Source organism: Nelumbo nucifera, chromosome 6, assembly GCF_055504915.1.
Source record: "Nelumbo nucifera cultivar China Antique chromosome 6, China Antique-T2T, whole genome shotgun sequence".
Taxonomy (NCBI): Eukaryota; Viridiplantae; Streptophyta; class Magnoliopsida; order Proteales; family Nelumbonaceae; genus Nelumbo; species Nelumbo nucifera.
This window is the reverse complement of record NC_142654.1, coordinates 24252909-24275978: the sequence shown is the minus strand read 5'-3', so window position 1 is coordinate 24275978 and position 23070 is coordinate 24252909. Positions and strand designations below refer to the sequence as shown.

General features: G+C 36.8%; 2 protein-coding genes and 1 non-coding gene across 3 annotated transcripts; 1 reads left to right on the top strand and 2 right to left on the bottom strand.

Annotated features, from left to right (window-relative positions):
- Positions 1-1728: 1728 nt before the first annotated feature.
- Positions 1729-1802, bottom strand: TRNAV-AAC (transfer RNA valine (anticodon AAC)). The gene has a single exon. It is a non-coding gene; the product is annotated as a tRNA-Val (tRNA).
- Positions 1803-6314: 4512 nt separating this feature from the next.
- LOC104612722 (putative pectin methyltransferase QUA3) lies at positions 6315-16539 on the bottom strand. The gene is made up of 7 exons (XM_010280269.3): positions 15785-16539; positions 10716-10919; positions 10427-10637; positions 10074-10335; positions 8762-9136; positions 7532-7627; positions 6315-6861 (listed from the first exon to the last, which is right to left on the bottom strand). The coding sequence occupies exons 1-7, from the start codon at positions 16199-16201 to the stop codon at positions 6639-6641; spliced, it is 1788 nt and encodes a 595-aa protein (XP_010278571.1). The 5' UTR covers positions 16202-16539; the 3' UTR covers positions 6315-6638.
- Positions 16540-17717: 1178 nt separating this feature from the next.
- Positions 17718-18083, top strand: LOC104612751 (Bifunctional inhibitor/lipid-transfer protein/seed storage 2S albumin superfamily protein). Its single transcript, XM_010280314.1, has one exon. It carries the CDS (start codon positions 17718-17720, stop codon positions 18081-18083), a length of 366 nt encoding a protein of 121 aa, XP_010278616.1.
- Positions 18084-23070: the final 4987 nt, after the last annotated feature.

The window sequence follows — 23070 nt, the reverse complement described above, 5'->3', positions numbered from 1 at the left end:
GTAAATGATTTATTCATTTGGGAGAGAGATTGGATTAACTGAACGCCTCAATTGTGTAGCATTAGAACGAATAATTACATCCCACACCATTGATTCCACATCGTATTGAACAACTATTTCGTTCAGCCAATCCTATTTTATAAGTATGTTTGTATCAGTGGCATGGCAGACACCTACTTTAACCTATTTAATTATGCTTGCCATGGTTGCGCTTAGGAAGGCCAAAGTGCCAAAAAAAGAATGTTAGATATTTAATTATGCTTGCCATGGTTGCGCTTAGGAAGGCCAAAGTGCCAAAAAAAGAATGTTAGATGGTAATGTAATTTAATATTGTACACTGAATCACTTCAAAGACATCAGTCTATATACGTTTTATTAATTCATGCTTTATAACCATGATTAGACCTGTTTATGGATAGTATATATATAAGTGATATTGAGATCTTTCATGATTTTTGGATTTTGAAGTCTTTTAATATAAATAAATGAGGGACGGGTTTGAGTTCGGGCTGGATGTATTCTGTTAATATAAAGGCCAAGCCTGAACCAGTTTGGCCCGTGAACAGGTCTAACCATGGTTTTTAAAACTAGACGATCGGACCAGAAAAACCGTAAATCAATCACCTGATCAGTTCCGTTTTATCCTATAATCATCTTTTGGCCAAAAACTATTGATTTGGTCAGCAAACCACTGACCTGGGTGTCGAACCGTCCAACAGTTTTTAACGGTTTTTTTATTTTTTATTTTTCTTTTTGTCAGAACGGGCCACCCATTCGGTTCGAATGGTCAGACCATTCGACCTGAAAACCGGACCCCTGAACGGTTTGTTGTCTGATTCAGTTTTAAAAACCTTGGGTCTAACTGTGATATATCATTTTATCAAATGGTTCAAGTTTTTTTGCTTACCCATGCAGTTCATGCACCACAGATTTTGCCATGTTGAAATAGGGAAATTTTAATTCAAGCTTTCTTTTCAATTTTGAATCTAGAATTTTATTTGAAAGCTAGATGTGGAAGATTAAATAAAGACCAATAAGAAAAATTCAATTCAATATGTTTTCAATTTTGGACTTGGAGCTGTTTATTCTGAATGTAAAACTTTATTCAACTCATAGCAACCTGAAGATAATCTTTCATGAAGTCATCATTCATCACAAGGGTTTGGAAAGCAAATCTAGCAAGCAGGATTTTAGGGTTTTCTTCTTTATTTTTGGAAGCCTAGTCTCCCACTTGTGATATGTGCTATACCCTGGGCCCCAGCCCAGTATCACCCCATATGAGTATATAATTGATTCTTCATAAAATTTTCTCAATAACAAAAAAAAAAAGACATCAAATCCCAAAATTTTTGATACATAAAAAACTGAGATCCCCCCAAAAGCAATAGGGGATTCTAAAGCTGGCATTAGGATGATTGTTAGAAGTGGTTTAGGTGTTCATTAAAGCAGTTCAAACTGTGTCCTCCTTGTTCTGCATCTAAGGTTGAAGCACTGGCCTTGTTAGAAGCTCCATCAGTTGCCAGGTATTGGTGTAGACATTCTGTGCTTATAGATTTTTTTGGTCTCCCCTGAACATAGTGGCCAAATGGAAAATAATCAATGTCTTTAACTCTATCTTATAATCACAACTCATTAGAGTTTTGTCTCTAAAAGGACTTCTGCCAAGACTCTTATAAATTCTGCCATTTGGAAAAAGAAATTGAAACAAAATAGTGGAAAATAAACAAGTGGCGTCGCCCGGACTCGAACCGGAGACCTTCAGTGTGTTAGACTGACGTGATAACCAACTACACCACGACACCAACCATGCTATTAGACTAACTGTTTCCTTGAAATAACAATGAAAACGATAAAGCTTAATGCATACACGGTGGGACTCGAACCCACAATCGCCTGACTAGAAGTCAGAGACGCCTTATCCATTAGGCCACGGATACCTTGGTTTGATTACGCGATAATCAACAACTGTTCAGTGTCTGAATTTTCAAAATATATTCTTTTAAACTATGCTGATAATCTCTTATGTCTATTCTTCTAATGTTGCCTTTATTTGAATGATTTCTTGATGGTACTCCCAATTCTTGGAAATGAACCTTGACAGAGTTTCTGTATATTGCATATAATAAATAGCTCAACAAAGGTTATCCCAACTCTCTTCATTATTTTAATTTTTGTAAGAGTGGAGAGAGAGAGAAAACGAATTTGTGAGAATAGTTACTTGGAATGTGTAAAATTTTTGTGTTGATAAATATAAATTGTTATCAATATATATAACCTAACAGCGGAATGAATGGAATCTCTTCTTCTGCAAAATGGTATCTACACGAGTCTTCTTCCGCAGAGTATGTGGGTCAAATGCAAGCTTAACGTTGCTGAGCGTGCAAGGGCCAACACCCGAACTGCTGAGGCACACTTTTAAGTTTTAACCGATGGAAATGGCAACTGAAGCTCGGACTGAGTGAAACATGATTTTAACCGGATTTAACTCTTGAGCTGTGAGGACTGATGGTTGATGGCCAGTGGGGGTTACGATCGAGACTTGACAGACAGCTGAAGAGAGAGGTGGCAGTCGAAGGAGAGAGGAGCAGGAAAGTGGTGGAGCGAGAGGGAGAGAGATAGTGTGGGGAGAGGTTGGGATCGAGACTGGTGACTGACAGCTGAAGACTTGAAGAGAGAGGTGGCAATGGAAGGGATATTATCGAGGGAGAGAGGGAGACAAAGTGGGAATGTGGAACCGAGGAAGAAGAAGAGGAGTGAGGGGGAGAGAGAGAGAAGGGCTTGGAATTGTAGTGTCAGACTCGCTCTTCCAATCATATCGGCGGGTTGAGCCCAACGGACAAGGTAGGCAGAGAGGGAGACTGTGGGAGAGTGGAAGTGAGGAAGAAGAAGGGGAATGAAAGAGAGAGAGAGAGTTACCGTTGCAGTGGTGGTGGCATTTACGGGACAGGGGAGGGGAAAAAGAAGAAGAAGAGAGAGGGGCTGCGGTGGCGGAATGGACGAATTCAAGAAGACCCCTGTTCTAAATTGTTTTTGTTTCGTAGCTTCGTCTGGATTCCTCTTCAAAAGTCTTGTTGTATCAGTGAATACAAAATCTTGATTTTACCTCGAGGTTTTGGATTTTCAATTCTATGTGAGATTACAATTTAGGCTCGTCAAAGTTTTTATTATTGCTTTTTTGTTATTTCTTTCTCTTTTTGCTTCTTGCTTGTGGCCGAAACAGGGGCTCTGCCTTGTCTTCTTCTTTGTGATGGTGGCGAGCTTTTTCAGCACTTAGAAAAAAATGGGAGGTTCTCTGAGTCGAAAGGCATTTGTATGTCGACAACTTCTTATTGGACTATCAAGTTTATGGATTTGTCATTTTGGTATATTGGGTTTTAGATTCATAGGAGGGATGAGGGAGAGCAAATGCAAGTTATATAAGGCTGATGTTTTCATTGTAGATTAATTGAGTCGTAAGTGGAATGTTTTGGTCTTTTAGTACTAGATTTTTATCTGCTTCCTCTTCATAATCACATCATGTTTTTAAATTTTTCATTTTGTTACTTTTTTGTTTTGGATAATCTATTCTTAAAGTAACATCTATCCATTTCTTTGTAGAGCATGTAGATATTTTGTTTACATTCATTCAAGAATTTTGTTTTGTATTTGCGGCATCGACAATATCCAATTGTTACTTCATGAAGAGTTATTCTAATTCAAAGGAACGAAGGCACCACCTAATCAACTGAGAAGTCTCCTTTCTCCTTTCTCCTTTCCATCTCTGAATTTTTTAATTTATTTTATTTGTTACTCCCTATAATTTGTATACCTCTCTTTAGTTTACAAGATGAACCTGTATTTATAACTTATCTTTTAACTCTCTTTCTCTCTCTCTCTCTCTCTCTCTCGTTATCAACGATTAAAATGGTGACTCATTATATATCCTTTTTATTATCTTTCCAGACAAAGATACACATCTAAGTTTTTTGAATACATCAAAGGGATGATCTTATATGTTGTTACTTATAATAGATGCTCGTATACATTAGCTGTTTTTTGTTTATTTCTCTTTTCTGTATTTCCTCATCCAAATAAAAGAAACAAAGAATAGGGAAACCAAAAACTAATAACCCGGAAGTAATTCTATCAAATGGGGGTGAACAACAAACAATGTTTAGCCTACCAGAATTCTGCATCCAACTAGGAATTCCTTTGAAAAAGGAAGAAGATATACAAATGGATGTGTAATAAAAGTAGAAATCACACTATCGATTATTATATTTTGGAAAATCCATCTCTATACAAGTTGTATGGACCTATAGAGTTGGTTATGTATGCTCTGGTGTAACATATGGATAGATTAGGCTGTCCAGTAGATTTTTTTTAGCTATACAGTAGATTGATTAAGCTTTTGATTTAGAATTTAATCCTTAGGCTGGAGGCTTAAGATTATTTTTGGCTTTTGCACAAGTAACTTAGTGGTGTCTAATAATAATCTAATATCTAATGTTCTGTTAAAACACATGTCATATGTTATGATGATGATGGTAGATGGTATATATTAGTATATGGATCTACACATGGGTCATAGTTACAGAAATCCACTTTTGGATCAATCAAAATCCTTTAAATAGAGATTTTGAGTTTGTTAGAACTTGGAAGGATCAAAATTATCTTCTAATCTAATATTGTGCCTATTTTTAGAAAGTATACTTGTGATTTCCATTTTGAGTTGGTGGTTTGGGTTTGTGGGTTTATCTTGAGCCAATAAAATATAACTTTGTATCTCTTAAATTCATAATTCAGTTAATCGCGACTCAGGTTTGAGCTTTAGGCTGAACAAAAAATATAATTTTGGTTCATGACATACATAATGACATGAGTTCCATGTGCTACAAGTATGTTTTTGTGGGCACGTGAATTATACATTCCAGACCAAGGTTTAAAATATTGATACGTATCGGCCCGTATTGGCCGAAATGTATCATGTCGGTGACTTCCCAATCTGCCCTTATAGGGGATGTATCAGGGTTCTAACCGATTCAAGAGATGGAGGAGTCTTAAACCTGTCCCCCTGAACCAGTTTTAAAAAAAAATAATAATAATAATAAAAGAGTTGAAAGCACTATCGATATCACCCGATATGCCCCTACCAGCATATTGATATTTTGAACCTTGTTCCAGATCAATGTTTAGTAGCCAAATTTTAGCTTTAGGCAGGATGCTGCTGCTCATGAGCTTGCAAAGTGGTGTAAAATTATACAGCAGGAAAGTTAATTGAAATTGGGTTTTTCTTTTATTTTTTTTATTGATATCAATATTTTATATAAAAGTGAAAGAATTTATAGGGACAGGAAAAAAAGGTATAACATATCACAAATTTTTTTCTTTATTTTTATTCTCCCAATTATTCAGCACGGGCACCCCTCGCTGGTTTCTATATAGAACATCAAATTTCATTAATCTACTCCTTTGACCAATCTATTATTTCTACCTAGAATATAAATTGCTGGTTGAAATGACATTCCGGGTATAACGTGGCAACACATTTCTCACATCAACCCAAAATGCAATTCCATTATATCAAACGCCCCCTAAAAAGTGAGTAGCCACAGGTTTTGATACAATCTGCGCCTTGACGGCTTGACCCACGTCAACTTGAATTGTACAAGTACTTCTTCAAACGGGTATGACATGAAGATTCAGTGTGTTTCACCCCAACCTTTCATTCTTATTTATTTACGGATCTCCAACGGTACTAACAATCATTGAAATTGCGCAGCTCACAGAAATAAATCGAGTCAAGGACGAGACACCTATATCGTCAATCAAGATCCTACTGAAATGAGATGGACTCAACGCCCTGTCCAACTGAAATGCCGTAGAATTCAATCACATTCTATGAATCTTTGGGAGTTGGGACTTGGGAGGCGCCTCAGACTGAACTAGGAGTCAATCGGCTACTACTCCAGCCTGTTTTTAAGTTTATCGACATTTAAGATGGGATGAGATGAGTTTACCTACCTACAGGCTACAGCTATCAATTTAATGGAACAATCAAGATTATGAGACAACAAAATGCATCAACACGTTTTCCAGCAGATTAGCTCCTCGAGACCAACAATTTATATGGGCAGCGGCAGCCCAGGCCCCAGTGAACAAGGCTCCCAGCCTCCCACCAATGTGGGGTCTGGGAAGAGACAGATGTATGCACCCTTACCCCTGGCACATAGACAGTCTATAATTTAACCCAAGGGGCCAGAGGAGCTTGGGGGCAGACTGAAGAAGTTGGGTGAAAATGACTTAAACGTCCTATTTAACAATGGATATGGCAGTGAACAGAACAGAGTGGCAAAACAGGATTCATATTCATGTAACTGACCGCATATATAGGCTTAGATAATGAAAAAGAAGATAGCCAATCATTTTGCTTGGCTAAACAACAGAATCTATTTTACAATCAATTCTGAACGCAGCTAAAATGATGCCCTTGCAACCAAAAAGATCAACAAAAACATGAGGCAAGAAGAAACCTGCATTTCCTTCCCCCCTCCTTTCTCCTTTTCTTTCCTTCTGTAGTATCATTGACAATGACTTGCTAAATTCACAAGAGAGGGTAGGGGATTTGGGATTGAAGATTTGAAAAACAGAAAGCTGTGTCAGTGGGAAGCTGAAGGTAGCTTCCAGAATTTCTTGGTTGCTACAAGAATCTTCTCCCTCCCAGTTGATTCAGGTTCTGGCTCATGTATATTGGCAGTCCACCTTATTGCACGTGCAATCCGACCCACCTTGTCAATGACTTCAGGGGAATCTCGAACAACCACTGTTCCTTCAGGACGCAACATCCGATCAATCTCCACCATCAAATCCACTAAATTACACCTATAACCCAAACATGGAGGAGATCATTCCCAAATCTATATACATCAGGCTCAATGAGAGTAGGCATTCAATCAGAGGAAAAAAAAAGTGAAAATTAACCTCATATTTCTGGAGAATTTCTCCCCCTTCCTCACCACAAATAGTGAAAAATGTAATATTAGTCTAAAGGGTTCAACTATCATACCAGAATAACTTAAAGCCAATCAACCGGTACCATAAAAGAGGCTTTGATTGGTCATCAAAATTCACAGAGGTGCTTTGATTGGTCAAAGCTCTTCCAGTACCATGTCTTTCTGGTACCATAGATTTTCCCTATTCTAAATCCTAGTACAATCTATTCAAATGAAAGGAAAGAAAATACCCTCATTTTTTAGGAAATTTATTTTAATAAACAGGGATAATATTTTTGCTCTCCTCAAAATGCAATTGTGCATAATACCATATCTGGGTAATTTTTGTTCATATGAACCAGCCCACCCCTCTCAAGACCACAAAAATTTGTGATCAACATTGGGTAATGGCCTTTTAAACAACCATATACAATTAAATAATATAATAGTTATATAAATATATAATACAACAGAACATAAATCATTTTGCATTTGTCAAATCTAAATTCTAATTAAAATATGCATTAAGCAATTAGTAGATGATGATATTACATCAGTACCTGTTCTTGCCTGATCCAGGATGCTTCACAAGTGATTCAATGCTGGTTACATGAATGAGATCATAAGTTCGAGGGTATGTTGAGAAAGGCTCACACCTATCAGCACCAATCCAACTGTTAGCACATTGATGAAGTGCATAGAAAGTGATAAGCTTCTTAGTCCTATAAGAAGGCTTGTACATTGTATCTATGTTTAAGTCCATCAAATGAGGCCATAAAGAAGCTAGAAGCAGTAAGAAGGTACTTCACTTCAGAAATGCAAGCTTCTCCAATGCTAGGCCTTCTTTCATTAGTTTTTTAAGTGGTTCCACTTCCAATTTGCGAATGAGTCATCAATTGGGAAATTTTACTGGAATTGTCTATATAATCTTTCACGTGATCCAAACATAACTTTTGTTACCATCAATGACCTGATGCAGCAAAAACCATGTCTAGTTCATTTTTTTATGGGTAACAGTTGAGTTTTATTAGATCATAAGAAGAATGAGAATATATACAATATGCCAAGCATCTATCTCAATGCAAAGGTTGGAAAACTGTTTGTAGATATTCTAACCCAATGGAAAGTTGGCTCTAACTCCCTAGTCAAACGTTTGATTCCCCTTGTAATGCACCTGAACTGCTGTATTGCACTATTGTTTTCCAACCAGCCTATGGCAACTTTGGAGTCCTCTTTATAACCTCCTTGAAGTGATTTGCCTATTTGCATTAACAAAGTCACCACCAGCTGCCAATCCTAAAGATGTTGTCCATGATATATTGGCCAAAACAGTTCATTGCATTTACCCAGTGCACAACTTTCATGTGATGCTTTCAATGACGGATTCTTTTCTACATTCTTTCCAATTGAAGATACTAGCATTCCTCTCCTCTCATATTGTATAGAGAACCACTGCTCTTGTACATTGCCATATAACCATGTCTAGTTTTTTCACCAAGGATGATCCTATTTTATATACATTTCATTGCTTTGGTAATGTAAGAGCACTGCTCACTTAATTGCTTTGGTGATTTCAATTTTCAAATTCATTCACTTAAATTTCATTGATCAATATATTATAAGAACATGAAACAATAGTTGGTTTCTAAAGGAACAACCAACATATATGGCTCAAATGAACATGAGAAAACAAATGGAAGGGCTTGCGGAGAATATGGCAGATTTATATCACCATTAGTATTTTGTTAATTGTTATGTCAGAAAAAGATTTGTTTGTAACATTTGCTTACCAATCATGATACATTCCAATCAGGCCTCTGTCATAAATCATGCCAAGTGTAGAGGGTTTCCGAGGAGGAACAACATTCATCACCCACACAGGATCAGACAACAATGCTGCTGCAAAGCCTCCAAAAAATGCATTCATGTCCATAACATTGCGTATGGATGGAGTCCCAAGCTTCAAGTTGAGAGATTTCCTGTAGTATGTAACTCTTCTTGCCCAACGCCGTGTATCAGCCTCAAACACAGCAACCCCATTTTTCAGAAGTTTCACTCTTGAAGGAGCTTTTGTTACCCTGTCAGGCCAATTAGGAATGGTCCCAACAGCATATTCTCCTTCATGAGTAGGCATCTTACTCACACAGTTCTTCAACTTGAAGTACCTGCCAAGTTATCCGGATCAGACATGCATTTCCATTATATTCTATGAAGTTATGTGGTTGAACTCTTTCCCCAGTGCAAATAAGCTAAGTGTTGGACAACTGATTTATTTATTTGATAAGTAGTCTTGGACAACTGATATTAAAGGCTGGGTCCCAGCTTAAGTTCAAAAAGGGGAAAACAAGTTAAGATGCAAAATATCACAGCAGAAACCGTAACCAAGATAGCTCAGGATTTTCCGTGTTAAAAATGAATCCTAATATGAAGCAGGGAGCCAGGGATGGGGGCAGGAGAGGGGAAAAAGCAGGAATCAGATACAAGTGCTGACACTGACATACTCCAACTCAGGAAGCAGATATGTTGAGAAGAGCTGAACCAAAACCACCAAAACCATAGTTGACAATATTTTTTTACAGGATAAAGAGAAATTTTCATTAAATAAAAAAGAAAAGGAATGTTAATGTGTGGTTATTATTCCAAGATTAAAAAAAAATGACTAAGCAAACCTAATACATCACAAAAGATTGTTTTAAGCAACATCATGTTTTTTGTGACTTAAAATTTTGGACAAATGTCAGCATATCAAATATGAAAATATATGAACAATTATATGATGAATAGTATATAATTAATAAATGCAGAAAATAAAACAGGAAGGCATAAATCATACTTATATTTTTTTTTTTGAAATTCCATATCATTCGCATACATATGGTTGATGTTTGAAAAAAAAAAGTCGCATATTCTTGTGGAATCTATCAATGATATGTTTCCTTGAATGTTTATTCACATACAATCAATACATGCATAATATGCAGTCACTAATTAGGAGAAAGTCTATAAGGCAGGATGGCAACCAAGATGGTAAGATCCTAGTCCTGCAACTAAGGGTGAATCAAAACCACACTGCAAAATTATATAAATACCTAGGAATCTTACCATGCATTATTTGGGTCATCAGACTCGTTACACAATTCAAGTCCAAACTCATTTTGACTAGGGGTGCATGAATCAGCTGAAGGCTTTTTCCAAATGACAGTGTTACCATCCACAACGATCAGCTCATAACACAATGCTCTTGCTATAGCTTGGAGATCTGCCCATTCTTTATCTTGTTTAGGCCATTGTACAGGGGGGCCAGAGATTACCAAATAACCTCCTGGTCGAAGCAACCGATCCACTTCAACAAAGTATGTTCCATCTGCAGCCAAATTTCATTGCTGATCAGGAAAATACATATATATCATTGCAAGCAATTGCAAAGGAAGACATTATCAGAAGAAAAAACTCACTGTAGGCAGTAAATGGGATCAGACAACGAGAGCAGTGAACAAGATCAAAGGAGTATGCAGGAAAGGGTAACCTGCGAGTACCAAGCATGGCAACAAATGCTGGTATACCCCTTTCTAATGCAAACTGTATCTGTGCTTTATGTGAATCTCTTGGGGCAAAAGACAGGGTCAAAATATCTTCCTTAAGTAGGTAACCCCCAAAGCTGGCAACCTGCAGAAGATTGAATTATGCTACCTCTGAAAATACAAATACCAACAGAAGATCAAGGTGATGAAAGAACAATCCTACCCCACATCCCATATCCAGAGATGTCCTCAGAACTCCTCCACTTATGGGGATATATTGTCCCAGCTTTTCAATATATTGTACAGCACCATCAGGAAACATTGTACCTCCACCTGGGAATATAAAGTATGGACCTTCTTCCTTCATCCATCCCTGGTGGCCTTTTCTGTCAGCAATTTTATTATGCGGCATGTTGCTGTGCCATATCTGCATTTAAAAACGCAGTTGTGATACTGAGAATTATGTATCAATTCAATGAGAGAAATATAATATATTTGTTTCTTAAAATACCAGTTTAGATGGTATGACAACTTCTGCACTGTATCAATGCAGATAAAACAATAAATAGCATTATCTGCCTGCAATGAAAAATGAAATGAGGACTCCTAAAGTATAACCAGGGTTCACAATTTTGATATTGATGGACACTTTTCCAAGCACAAAGGAGGATATTCACTAAAAATATTTTGAAAATCAAAAGAAGTTATAGAACATCACTAAAAACATGGAATTTATTAATGAAACATCATGAACTGTTAGCAGTACAAGTCCAGATTCAAAAACCACAGTAAACAACTATACATATTGAATAAGAAAAGATTGAGCCACTTGGATAGGGAACTCTCTCTATCCACCTGTTAGTCTTTAGTCATCTTCTTCTATATGCCATTTATGCCCTGTTTGGCATCACTCCGGAGAATCAATTCTCCAGATGAGAATGTCATTTGGCGGTGCCTTTTCCTCAGATCAGATTCTATTCAGAATACAAAACACACACACACACACACACATTTTTCAGTACATTTCTTACAAGTGGAAAAAAAATCACTTCTTACAAGGATGATTCTCACAACATCCTTTTTAAGTTGCAAACTATATGCCCAAGTTACACATGAAAGCAAGGACACTTGCGTACATTTGCATAAAAAATACTCCTGGCTTGGAAAAAAAAAACCCTTCCATTACTCAGTCTACTTCATTCTATCCTCAAAGGCTCTCCCTCTGTTCAATGATGCAAGAGAGCTCCATTGGTGACTCCCATTTTCATCTATCTTCGATCTCTCAGGTAAATCCTTTTTCTAATCGTTTCTAGTCAAACTGTAAAAGCTACTCCCATTTCCTCCTTTGTTTAGTCTTTCTGAGAAAAATGACTCCATCTTCTCCTTTGTCGATGGATGATCCACAAACGATTCAAATGTTATGGTCTTTATTCTGCGGTCAGGGTTAGAACAGGGGGAGACAGAGAGAGAGAGAGAGAGAGAGAGATGGTGGATCAGAGAGGCTTGTTTCCTCAGTTGAGTTGCAGAAAAAGCAAAGGAGGAAGAGGAAGAAAAAGAAGTGTGGTGGCTAAACATCAGTCTGGTCCTTCTGGATGTTGAGAAATAGGAAGTGCCAAACGCCCACATTGTTTCTTAGAATCTGGAAAATCCAGAGTTCATTGATTTCTGAAAATTTCTGAGAATGAGAATTTCCCAAAATTGGTGCAAAATGGAGCCTTACTTGCCATTTGATTTTATCTTATGTCACCATCTGTTTTGATCAAATTGAGGATCCTCTTGTCTTTTTTCGTTTTTTTTTTTTTTGGAATTATAGTAATTTAGTAAGTGATCACATCCAAAATAGTAAGCCAGTTTCCAATCACAGAATCCCCATTTGTTTTTTTTTCAGGAGAAGATTTCCAAAAAAAATAAATTGTTTTAACAAAATATCAGAAAATTTCAATAATATTCTCAAGACACTTTTGAAATTTTGAATTGATATCATTGTAAAGGCTCTTTTGAGATTGATGAATGAATGTATGAATTTAAATTGCTCTTGCAAAATTATGGTTTGGTGCTGACTCCATTAGGACTTATCCTTAATTTACTGCAGGTAGTTTAGCCCTTTTCTGAGTGCTAGTCTGCCTTATTATTCTAGGTTTGCTTTCCTTATTGCTTTTATGTTCTTCTTGCAATACTGGATTAGCTTCTCAATTTCTTCATTTCTCTTCTTACTTTCCACTCTTTTCCTTTTATTCCCTTGGCATTCTTTTACTTAATTTCTGCAATGCTCTTTATAGTACACCAGTCATCCTCACTAGCTTTTTCTATTTATAATTTATTTAACAAACCTGTAAGCTCTATTTGAAATCACCTTCACCCACTTATCAAATTTGTTTTCACTTGTTCTATTGGTTATTTAATCTCTTCAAGTTCTGTCCAGCCTACTATATTGGGCAAATCAAAGCTAAGTTTCAAACTAACAAGCTGAGGAATTTGTAGCCTGTTTCCAGCTTGCTTAGGTCCATTTCAGCCTTCTTAGTTAGCTTCTCTTTAGGTTGGTCCTGCATCAGACATCTTGTCCAGCCATGCACTAGCTGTATCTACGTAGCATGGCTAATAACTTCTCTCTAGAGTGCATGTGGCTTTGAAACATTACTCCTTATATGCCTTATATGCTTTTTTTTTAGATAAAAAGGTAAAGTATTTCATTAAATAACAAAACATGTACACAATCCTTGCACAGTAAGGTACTGGACAAGGCAAGCATCAACTTTGTACACCCCAAAAAAACACTATTCCATAAAATTCATACAAAAAGATTGTTATGATCAAAAGAAGAGCTGTAAGGTATTCTTGATTCTTGAATAACCTGTGTGTTGCCACCAGTGGCGGATCCAGGACCTTTGATCAATGGGGGCAGGTATTATCATAACATCAACTTAGTCACAACATTTGAGCTTTTCCAAAATAGTAAAATCACCAAAAAGAGTAACAACTCCTAACAGGACCCAAACTTCCTAAAAAACATATTTTAATGAAAGAAGACGTCATAACCAAGCTTGGACTCAAAATATGCTAAAACAATTAAGATACTTGACTACTATAAAAGAATAGCTTTTAGAAAAATGCCCGTTCAGGTGCCAAAATGACATAGTGCGATACTGGACTTACCTGTTACTTTTCCTATCTGATCAAGTTTCTTCCTACTATTTTTCTTCTCTGGGAAACTAGCCCTAGCAAAGTGGCATCCTGAATAAGTCTTACAGTCTCAAGAACTCTCAACTCTCAAACTCAATCACAAGTTCAATGAAACCAAACGAATCATGCTCTAACTTTTGTTTAATTATCTAAAATTTCTATTTTGCCCCTATATAAACACTCATGACAGGCAAATATATGCCTCTAGCTCTGGCCTCGCCTCTTAGGCCTTTTAAAACCATGAAAAAAGGACCCCAATTAAGAAGCCAAGTTTTATTTGACCCCCAAACTATTTTATTTGATCGGGGGCAATTGTGAAGAAGAAAATTAAATTTCTTCATACCTGTAAAAACTTTTTCAAATTGCAGTGGGGGCAATTGCCCACATTGACTTCTACATTGATCTGCCCCTAGTCGCCATCCATGATTATATTCTAATCCAACTACTTTTTAAAAATATATCTTCTGAGCTGAACTTGCCTTAAAAAAGTCTACTGCTTTTTTTTCCAAACTGACCACAGCACTGTTGCTGGAATTACCCCCCAAAAAATCTTTACTTCCTCAACACCCTCAGAGATTTCTTACAAAGCAAAGTACAGTACTCTCGTTATTTTAAGTGACACTTCACAAACATAAAAGTTCTGTTTCACTTACAAACTTTGTTGTAAGACAATAATTTTAGAGAACTCAAGAAACAAATTCTAAAGGAAGTTCCAAACAATCAAAAATGCTTGACCTCCCATTCCTCATAAAAATGTTGGGCTTAACACTACACACAAATAATGCCTTTTAGCCAATCGGTTCCTCAAGATGAAACATATGATGAATGGTAATTCTGACAAATTAGATAGGGGGTGTTCAAAAAAAGGCTATGATGTGAAACATTAAACATCCATCTTAGATATGAGCATAGATCATGAGACACAGTTCTTCTTGCCCATAAGTTATATCTCTCACCATAAGAAATAAATAGCACAAATTTGTTCACAAATATGAACCTTATTTCTTTCCATCAAAATGAAGCCATAGAAGAATCACATCAGCTAAATGTGCACCCCTCCTGGCAATGCACCATCATAGTTCATCCAACACTAGTAAGAGATTTTTTTGTAATAAAATAAAATTTATTACAAGAAAAACAAGAATAATACAAGGAAGGTGCCTGGAATCACTTGAGGGAAGGAAAAAAAAAAAAAACACTACCAAACAAAATCAACTCCAAAACACTCGATTTAACTCCACAGTCAACACCCATACCCCACCAAACAAGGAAAATGGCCCAGAAAATAATAAGCCCCCTCAACGACTACAACCCAACTAAGACATCCCCGAGACAATCTGAAACAAACAGACCAGCTACAAAGCAAGCCCCAACTGAACCAAAAGAGTACGATCAGAAAAGACAATCCAAACACTAGTAAGAGACAGCTCACAAGTTTGAGGAAATATATCGTTACAAAATTACCCACTTAAGAAATTCCACTAAAGACCCATTAGAGTGGAACGCAAGCACAATGAGGATCTCCGTTGCTATTTTGAGATAACAAAACCGCATCCACTTTTTATAAGGTTGAAATCATTTATCTAGCATCTTAAAATTATTCCTGCTTAATGGAGGAAAACTGATGCAGTATTATTTTGCTAAAACAGTACCTGTAAGTTAGCGTGTAAACATCTTGATTTGCCATGACATAGAGTTCACAGACTTTTTACTAACACAGCCAGATAGTTCCAATAATGTCTAACAGCATAAATTAAGAGTCCTAACCGCACAAGTTGAGCCTCTGCCAGTTATGCTACCCTATAACATTAAATTCCTATAATGTCCCGTTCGAGGTACATTGAAGGTCCTAAATGCACGAACTGAGCTTTTTCCAGTTATACCTCCTGTCTCCATAACATCATACTCTAGTACAAAACGTAGGATAAAATTCCCCTAAATACTCCAAATTTGTTGATTACAAAACAGAGATTGATTGTTCTTTCCGAATTCTACAACCAAGGACTTAGAGATTAAAAGTTTCTTGAAGAAAGGCAAGGCATCAGAGTTCGGGGTGCATAAACCGGTATTAAACTCTGGGACACGTAACCACAAAGAGAAGATATCATGTACCTTGTGCAAGCTGTCAGGCCACTGCACTGAGATCCGGTACCCATCGGGCGGAGGGATCAAGCAGAGGGGAGTCTCTTCGGGCAATGGGCAGTGACGTTCTCGGTAGAAGTTCATCTCTCGGCTAAGCTGACTGTTCCTTCTGGGATCCTCACAGGGCATGTAATCAACTGCATCGGCAGGGCATGCTTCAATAGTTTGCTGCTGCCCAGCCTCAATCAAAGCAATCATCCTCTGCCTCTGGCGGGGATCGGCCATGGAAAGAGTCTGACGTCCGGAGGCGGCTAGCGAATCACCGAGTGGAGTAAAGACGAGGAGGAAGAAAACGAACACGGCACCGAATAAAGCAGCGGAGACGAGATCCAGAAGCCTCCACTGTCGAGAGTTTCGCTTCGAAGATGGAAGATTCAAGTGCCCCATTGTTAGAAGGAAATCAGATCGGATCAGATTTGCATTAAAGTCCCAATTCCCGTGGCTTCCACCGAAATCCTAGGGCTTCTAATGGTTTCCGAACCGAAGTGAACCTTTTCTATGCGTCACTGTGATTACTAATCACAGATGCGGAAGGTATGAATTTCGAATAACAAAGTTTAAGTTCCCCGGGGGGTGTCTGAGTGTCTCACCTAACTCGCTAGCTCCCTCTCACTCACACACTCTCATCAGTCGTTCACCAAGACAGAGGAGCGAATTCATCACAAGGAGCTTCTCTCTATCTCTATCTGTGTTTCAGCACTGATGAGGGAGTGGGGAAATGGAAAGGCGGTATAGGCGCGGTTAGCTTTTTCTATTTTTTCTACTGTACCCGATACGATACGATACTAACAACACGATACCTGCTGTCTACAAAACACAACCGTCGAATCAAATGTCCCCGACAAAGTTTGGGCTGTTTACTGCTTCCTACATATAGCACGTTACCCTATTTAGAGCACCGTATTCGTCTTTTTCAATTAAAAGAACATTGGCTTAATTACCATTTTACCCCATACTCATGCTAACGTGTCATGCACATCGCCCACGACCGGCCACCGGGAGGGAAGCATAACCAGAGTTACGAGTGTAGCCAATAACGCAAGCCACACTTCACAAGCCAACCCCAGCTCGGTCCAGCCCAGCCCACCCTAACTTGAGCTATAGTATTGGACTATAGGGTTGGTTACTGATTAGGCTTGTAAATCTGGGTTACGGGATGGACCTGGGCCTGGCATAACTAATGGCCCATCTTTGGCTTGGTTTTCTACTTTTCTTTTATTAGTGAACCCACCCACCATCATCTAAAATTAAAATACATACGAGTTGAGCAAGAATCAGGTCCTTCACAGTTCACATTAGCTGCTGGACTTCTGGCTGCAGTAGTGAAGCTGAAGCCTTAAGATTCTCTTAACATGGGAACGTTGAAAATGTTATTGGCTGTGGCAGCCTATATATATTTCAAAAAAAATATAACATTTATTTTATGATGAAAATAGTTGGAAAAAATATTTATATTTTTTTAATAGTTTATTAAAATTTTCAGATTGAAATATCTGACATCTTTAGTGGATTCGGATTTAGATCAACATTTGTCTGACCTGATATTTTATATAAACTGTTATTTTTTTCTTTTAATAATTTATTAAATTGCTCAAAGATCGGAGTTGGATATCTAACATCTTTTAGTGGATTTAGATTTGGACCAACATTTGTATGATTTGATATTTGTATTATGTTTCGAATTTTGATATACCCCATTTCGAATCCAATCCAATTCGTTTGCATGAATTGAAAACTTCGAAATTAAAGTTAAGTCATCCAACCTTCATGAGGGGCACACATAGTTCATGGTACACCAACTCAGACAAATTTAACACAACCTCAAAACGATGAAGCTATAACTTGATCGGAGCTAAATCGGCATAGCTGAAGTGGTGTGAAGGGGTGTGTGTGTTGATGATATATGGAGAGCTGCAACCGTAAGGCTTGTAAGGCTTGGTTAATGGGAACACTGATCTTGTTCTCATCATGTGCCACACTGGTGGCCGGAACCATCGACTGTGGGATAGTGACGACGCTCGTCTCCACCTGTACCAACTTCATCACTTACGGCTCGCCGGACCCCTTCCCGGGATCACCGTGCTGCGACTCCATTCTAGCGCTGGATCACATGGCCGACTCATCAACCAACAATCGCCAATCTGTGTGCAGATGCTTGATGTCTCTCATAAGTCCTTACAACCCAAATTCCACAGCTATCGCTACGTTACCTGGATTGTGCGGCATCTCTCTTGGCTTTACCATTGATCCTAACACTAACTGCAACTAGTACCTCTCTCTCCCTCTCCCTCTCCCCTTCTGATTCTTAATCTTAGGTCATGTTTGGGAGTGTTTAAGTTAAAAATAATTGTTTATTCAGATAAGCATTTATTTGCATTTGGCATTCAATTTTTTCAAATATTTATTTTTTAAAATAAGTACTTATTTTATATTGGGTGTTTGGTACTTTTTTTTCTCTAATAAGCATTTGTGACAATTTTGTCCTTCATTTTCTTTCAAATTTTCAAAATATACCCTTTAAAAACACTTTTATTAAAATTATTTTTATAAAAAACACTATGAAAGTGCTTTTACGAAAATACTTTATAAAAATACTTTTATGAAAGCACTTTTATAAAAGTACACTTATGAAAGTATTTTTATGAAAGCACTTTTATAAAAATTCTTGCATAAAAATACTTTCTTAAAAATGCTTTCATAAAAGTACTTTTATAAAATTCAAGTAGAGATAATTTTATAAGCGGCATTTTAAAATTCAACTAGGGATAGTTTTGGAAGAAAATAAATTAAATAAGTATAAACACTTAAAAAAATCTGGAAATTTGGGCTTAAAAAATAAGTTTTTATTTTTAAAATAAACAATTATTTCAAATTTATTTTCCAAATACTAATAAGCGATTGATGGCCCAAATAAATACTTATTTTAAAGCACTCCCAAGCATGACCTTAATTAATTTTGAGTAGCTTTTAACAATTTGATTTGGTTTTACTGGCGGTGCAGCATTCCTTAAGGTTGGGGCTATTTGGCTGCGTAAACTGCTGTCTTTGGCCACGTAAAGAGTAGTTTGGTCGCTTTGAATAGTGAAAGCGTTCAGAGTATAATAAGTGGTGGGTATTTGTCAGAATTAGAAGCTTGTGAGTAGTTTGTTTGTACAAGTGATCTGAGTTCAGAATTAGAAGCTTATTAATATATAGTTTGTTAGTTTGCACCCAGTGAGAGGATTGGCGAAAGTATTTCAAATATGAACTATAGATCGTCTATCTTCGCAAAACACCAGTCTGACAGATCACTGGTATTGATATAGTCTGTGTACCGGGAAGTCCGTAGATTATGGGGTTCTCATTTCCATGCTGGTTTGAAAAGCAGTGGCATCAGTGTTTGGATCAGGTCATGTTTGGCTAAAATCCTGCTTCAATATTTGAAGAATGAGTTTTGAGTCAGAAAATCACTATTTCGAGCCTAGAAGGATAATTATTTTTTGAGTCAGAAAATTGATGAGCTACATTTTTTAGCTCCAAAAAACCAATTCTAGGAATGTATTTGAGACTAAAAGAAAGGGTTTAATTTCAACAATATTCATACATCGAAACTTAAAATTGATTCTTAGAAGCACAAAATTCATGAGAATTAATTCTCTGAAACTATGCCAATGCAACCTAAGCGCATTATATATATGGTTGTTTTGAGAAAACCTTGAGAATCTACAGTAGATTTCACGAGAGCAGTCCCCAAATGGACCCTTTTATTTTTTGTTTTTTTTTTTTATTTTGAGAAACTATTTCACCATTTCAAGACTTTAGACGGAGCCCTCTTAAATTCTATTTCAGTGCTATGGTCAGACCAAGGCTCTGTTTGTTTGCAGTGAACATTTGAAATGAACACATCTTGCATATGGTTCATGAGTTCAGTTTTGCCTCTGTTTCAAAATTTGCACTTTTGCCTGGACTTGATTGCTGTGCAATTTTATTGTTTCAATACAAATGTATCTGAGTGCAAATGAAAATAATGCAAATTGTTGTTTTATTTTGTTTTGGGTTTTAATTGTTTTATTGGTCTTATTTTACTCTATTTGTGCTGTAATCAAATAAAATAAGGTAAATTTTGAAACAAAAAAAAATCAAATTTTGCACTCAAATCTTTTGCACTACCATAATTTTGCATTGGTGCAAATAAATTTACTTTATTTCATTTGCGTTATTTATTGATAACGTAAATTTTACATTTCAAAAACTGATGAAAACTTTAGGCCACTTTGGCATTTTCCTTTTACCTTAAGGCTCAGTTTGGAAAGAGTATAAATGCAAATATGTACAGCGTAAATGCATACAAAATATAGAGTTTTGCATTCTACATATTTGCATTTGTACTCCTTCCAAACTCAGCCTAAGGCACCGTTCACTTGGCGGTATTTAGTGAGGGTAAGTTGGTCAATTGATAAATTGACCATGATTTTCATGTCCATTTGACGCAATATCAGGTTTCACAATAATTGATGATACCGGAGAGTATATGTCAATTACCCAGTTACCCTCCTGGAAGGTGGGTAAGCAACAATTACCCATGTGCCAATAACACACTCTCTCTCTCTCCTCTCTCTCTTAATCGAATAACTTTATCATACAAGAACGTTGGAACCTCGCTTACCCAAACAAATTTTAGATAAACATATTTACAAAGTAAGTCAAAACGAATCATGTCATTTACTTCCTACCAAGGTTCAAATTATTGTTATTGGCCGATACGGCCTACCGATTTAAGTCCCGACTATCCTCTGAACCAGTGTCTGACGCAATACAACCCCTATAACAGCATATCAAAAAGGGCCTACAGGCCAATACTTAAATATTTTTTTAACCTTGCTTCCTACCCCATTCCTCTCATATGAATAACCCTACCTCCTACAAATAGGAGACTGCATCATTTAACTTTCTATTTTACTTATACAAACAAACAAAAACAAAGACAAATCTATAGCAAAAGTAAATCAGGATTAATCTACACTCAGCGCATTTTCACTCCCATCTCGCCCAAGGTAAAGTCAGTATCAGTTGAGAAAAAGATCGACAAATATGGCGTGGCACATGAAGAACACAAGTACAACGAATGTTTGGATTTATCTTTTCATGGTGCATTATTTTCTTTTGCTAAATCCTCCTCCAATTATTCAAGGAAGAAGACTGTACATTGTGAAAATGAATACTGTGCTGAGACATATAGACAAAAAGCCTCAGCAACCGCTCTGTTCAATCTTTTCTCCTCTCTGATTGGATGGAGCTTTGTATTGTATGGTCAAAGTTTGCAGCAAATTTGCAGTACCCAGAAGTTGGTTGGATCATCATGTGCCCGAGTTTGGGCCGGGTCGACACATTTTCTACTCCAAGTAATTACGAGTTGTCGCATTGTGAACTATAATCCAATTAACTTGGCTTCACAGTTCACTTCACAACAACTCTCACATGTGGTGTTGCAATGCAGACGCTCAACACCTTCACGAGCATTAAATAAATCCTAAGCATGCTTTAGTCCTTCATAGTACAGGGGACCATACTTTGCATCCCATTGTCAAACCTTTTTCACATAGACAGTAGCATCACCCCACTCCAACACCCTAAAATCCTGATTTCCCCACTTCTCACCCTATCCTCTGATATTTATCTTCTTTTTTTGCCACGTGGCATCTTTCTATAGGATTCAATGCTTCTAAATTGAGCCATGTGTCAAGTTGTAGCCATGCTAGCCTGAACTGATATCTAGAGACCCAATTAATTGAGGGACACTGGATAAGAATCTATTGAACAGAGCATACATTATAGTTCAAGTAACTACTTGACATTAGTAAAGTATATCTGATATTATTAAAATTAAATATCATAATGAGGGAGACACCATTAATCGAGTGTCGGAGACATTTAATTAAGTACTTTTATTTTTCAAAAATCCTGTTTCAGAAAATGACTTTTTCAGAAACCCATTTAGGCCAAAAAGCACTTCCAAATGCGGTAATGGGATCAATCAATGAAGAATGTACACAGTACACACCCGATTAACTATGAATGTATTCCTCATCCTTATTTAATATGGAAAGCTAGAACAGTACGTTCATAGGTGTAGGAAACCATTCCCATGGTCGTTAGGGGTGCAACTTGGATAAAGCTGGATTGGGAATTTGTTAAATTTTCAATCGATTCATGTCCATTGTAGTTGAAACCAGTGTTTTCAGACCTGAAAAACTGGGAACCGGTTCTGTTTCATTCTGAAATCATTTTTTGGCCAAAATCGTTCATTTGGTCAACAAATCGTTGAACCATCAACCCGGCAGGATAACAGTTTTTGCATCAAAACGAATCATCTTTCAGACCGAACAATCGGACCGTTTGACCCAAAAACCGGTTCTAAAATGGTTCCTTATTCAGTCCTGTTTTAAAAACCTTGGTTGAAACCCTTCAAATTGATCAACTCGATTTGTATTCATAATCACTGACAATTTTTAAAACTCACCAATTCTCCCCATTGCTATCATAATTTTTTGGTCCCACCTACTAGGGGTTCTTTGTCATTGTCAATATGCAGGATTTTGTTTCTCAAAACTAAGATCAATTACTGATTTTTCTGTTCATTTTTAAAAACAAAATCATTCACATTGTCAAACACCCCTTAAGTTCAGTTTGGAAGAAGTACAAATGCAAATGTGTAGAGTGCAAAACCTTATGTTTTGTATTATTTTGTATGTATTTGCACTGTACATATTTTCATTTATACTCTTTCCAAACTATTTTTTTATACTCAAAGAAATCCATTAAAACTAAACAAAAGGAAGACCAGAATAAGTCTCGAGAGGTTAGCTAGAGTCAGATCTTGCAAGAGCCTTCCATTTGTTTCCCATCAGAAATCAGAAACAAAAGTTGTCTCTACTGTGTTTGGTTGCAGTGCAATTTTATTTGCACCAGTACAAATGCATGAGAGTGCAAATGAAAAAAATGAAAATTCTTGTTTAATTTTGTTTTGGGTTTTACTTTATTCTGCTACATGTCTTATTTTATTTTATTTATACTTATACTGCAATCAAACAAATAAGCTAAAATTTGAAACAAAAATATGTCAGAATCTACACTCAAATCATTTGCACTGTCATAATTTTGCATCAGTAAAAATTTATACTAAAACTAATCCACTTGGCAGATTGCGAGAATCAATAACATTAATTTACAAGCCTCACATTTATTAACAACACAATCAAACAGTTTTTTTTTCTTTG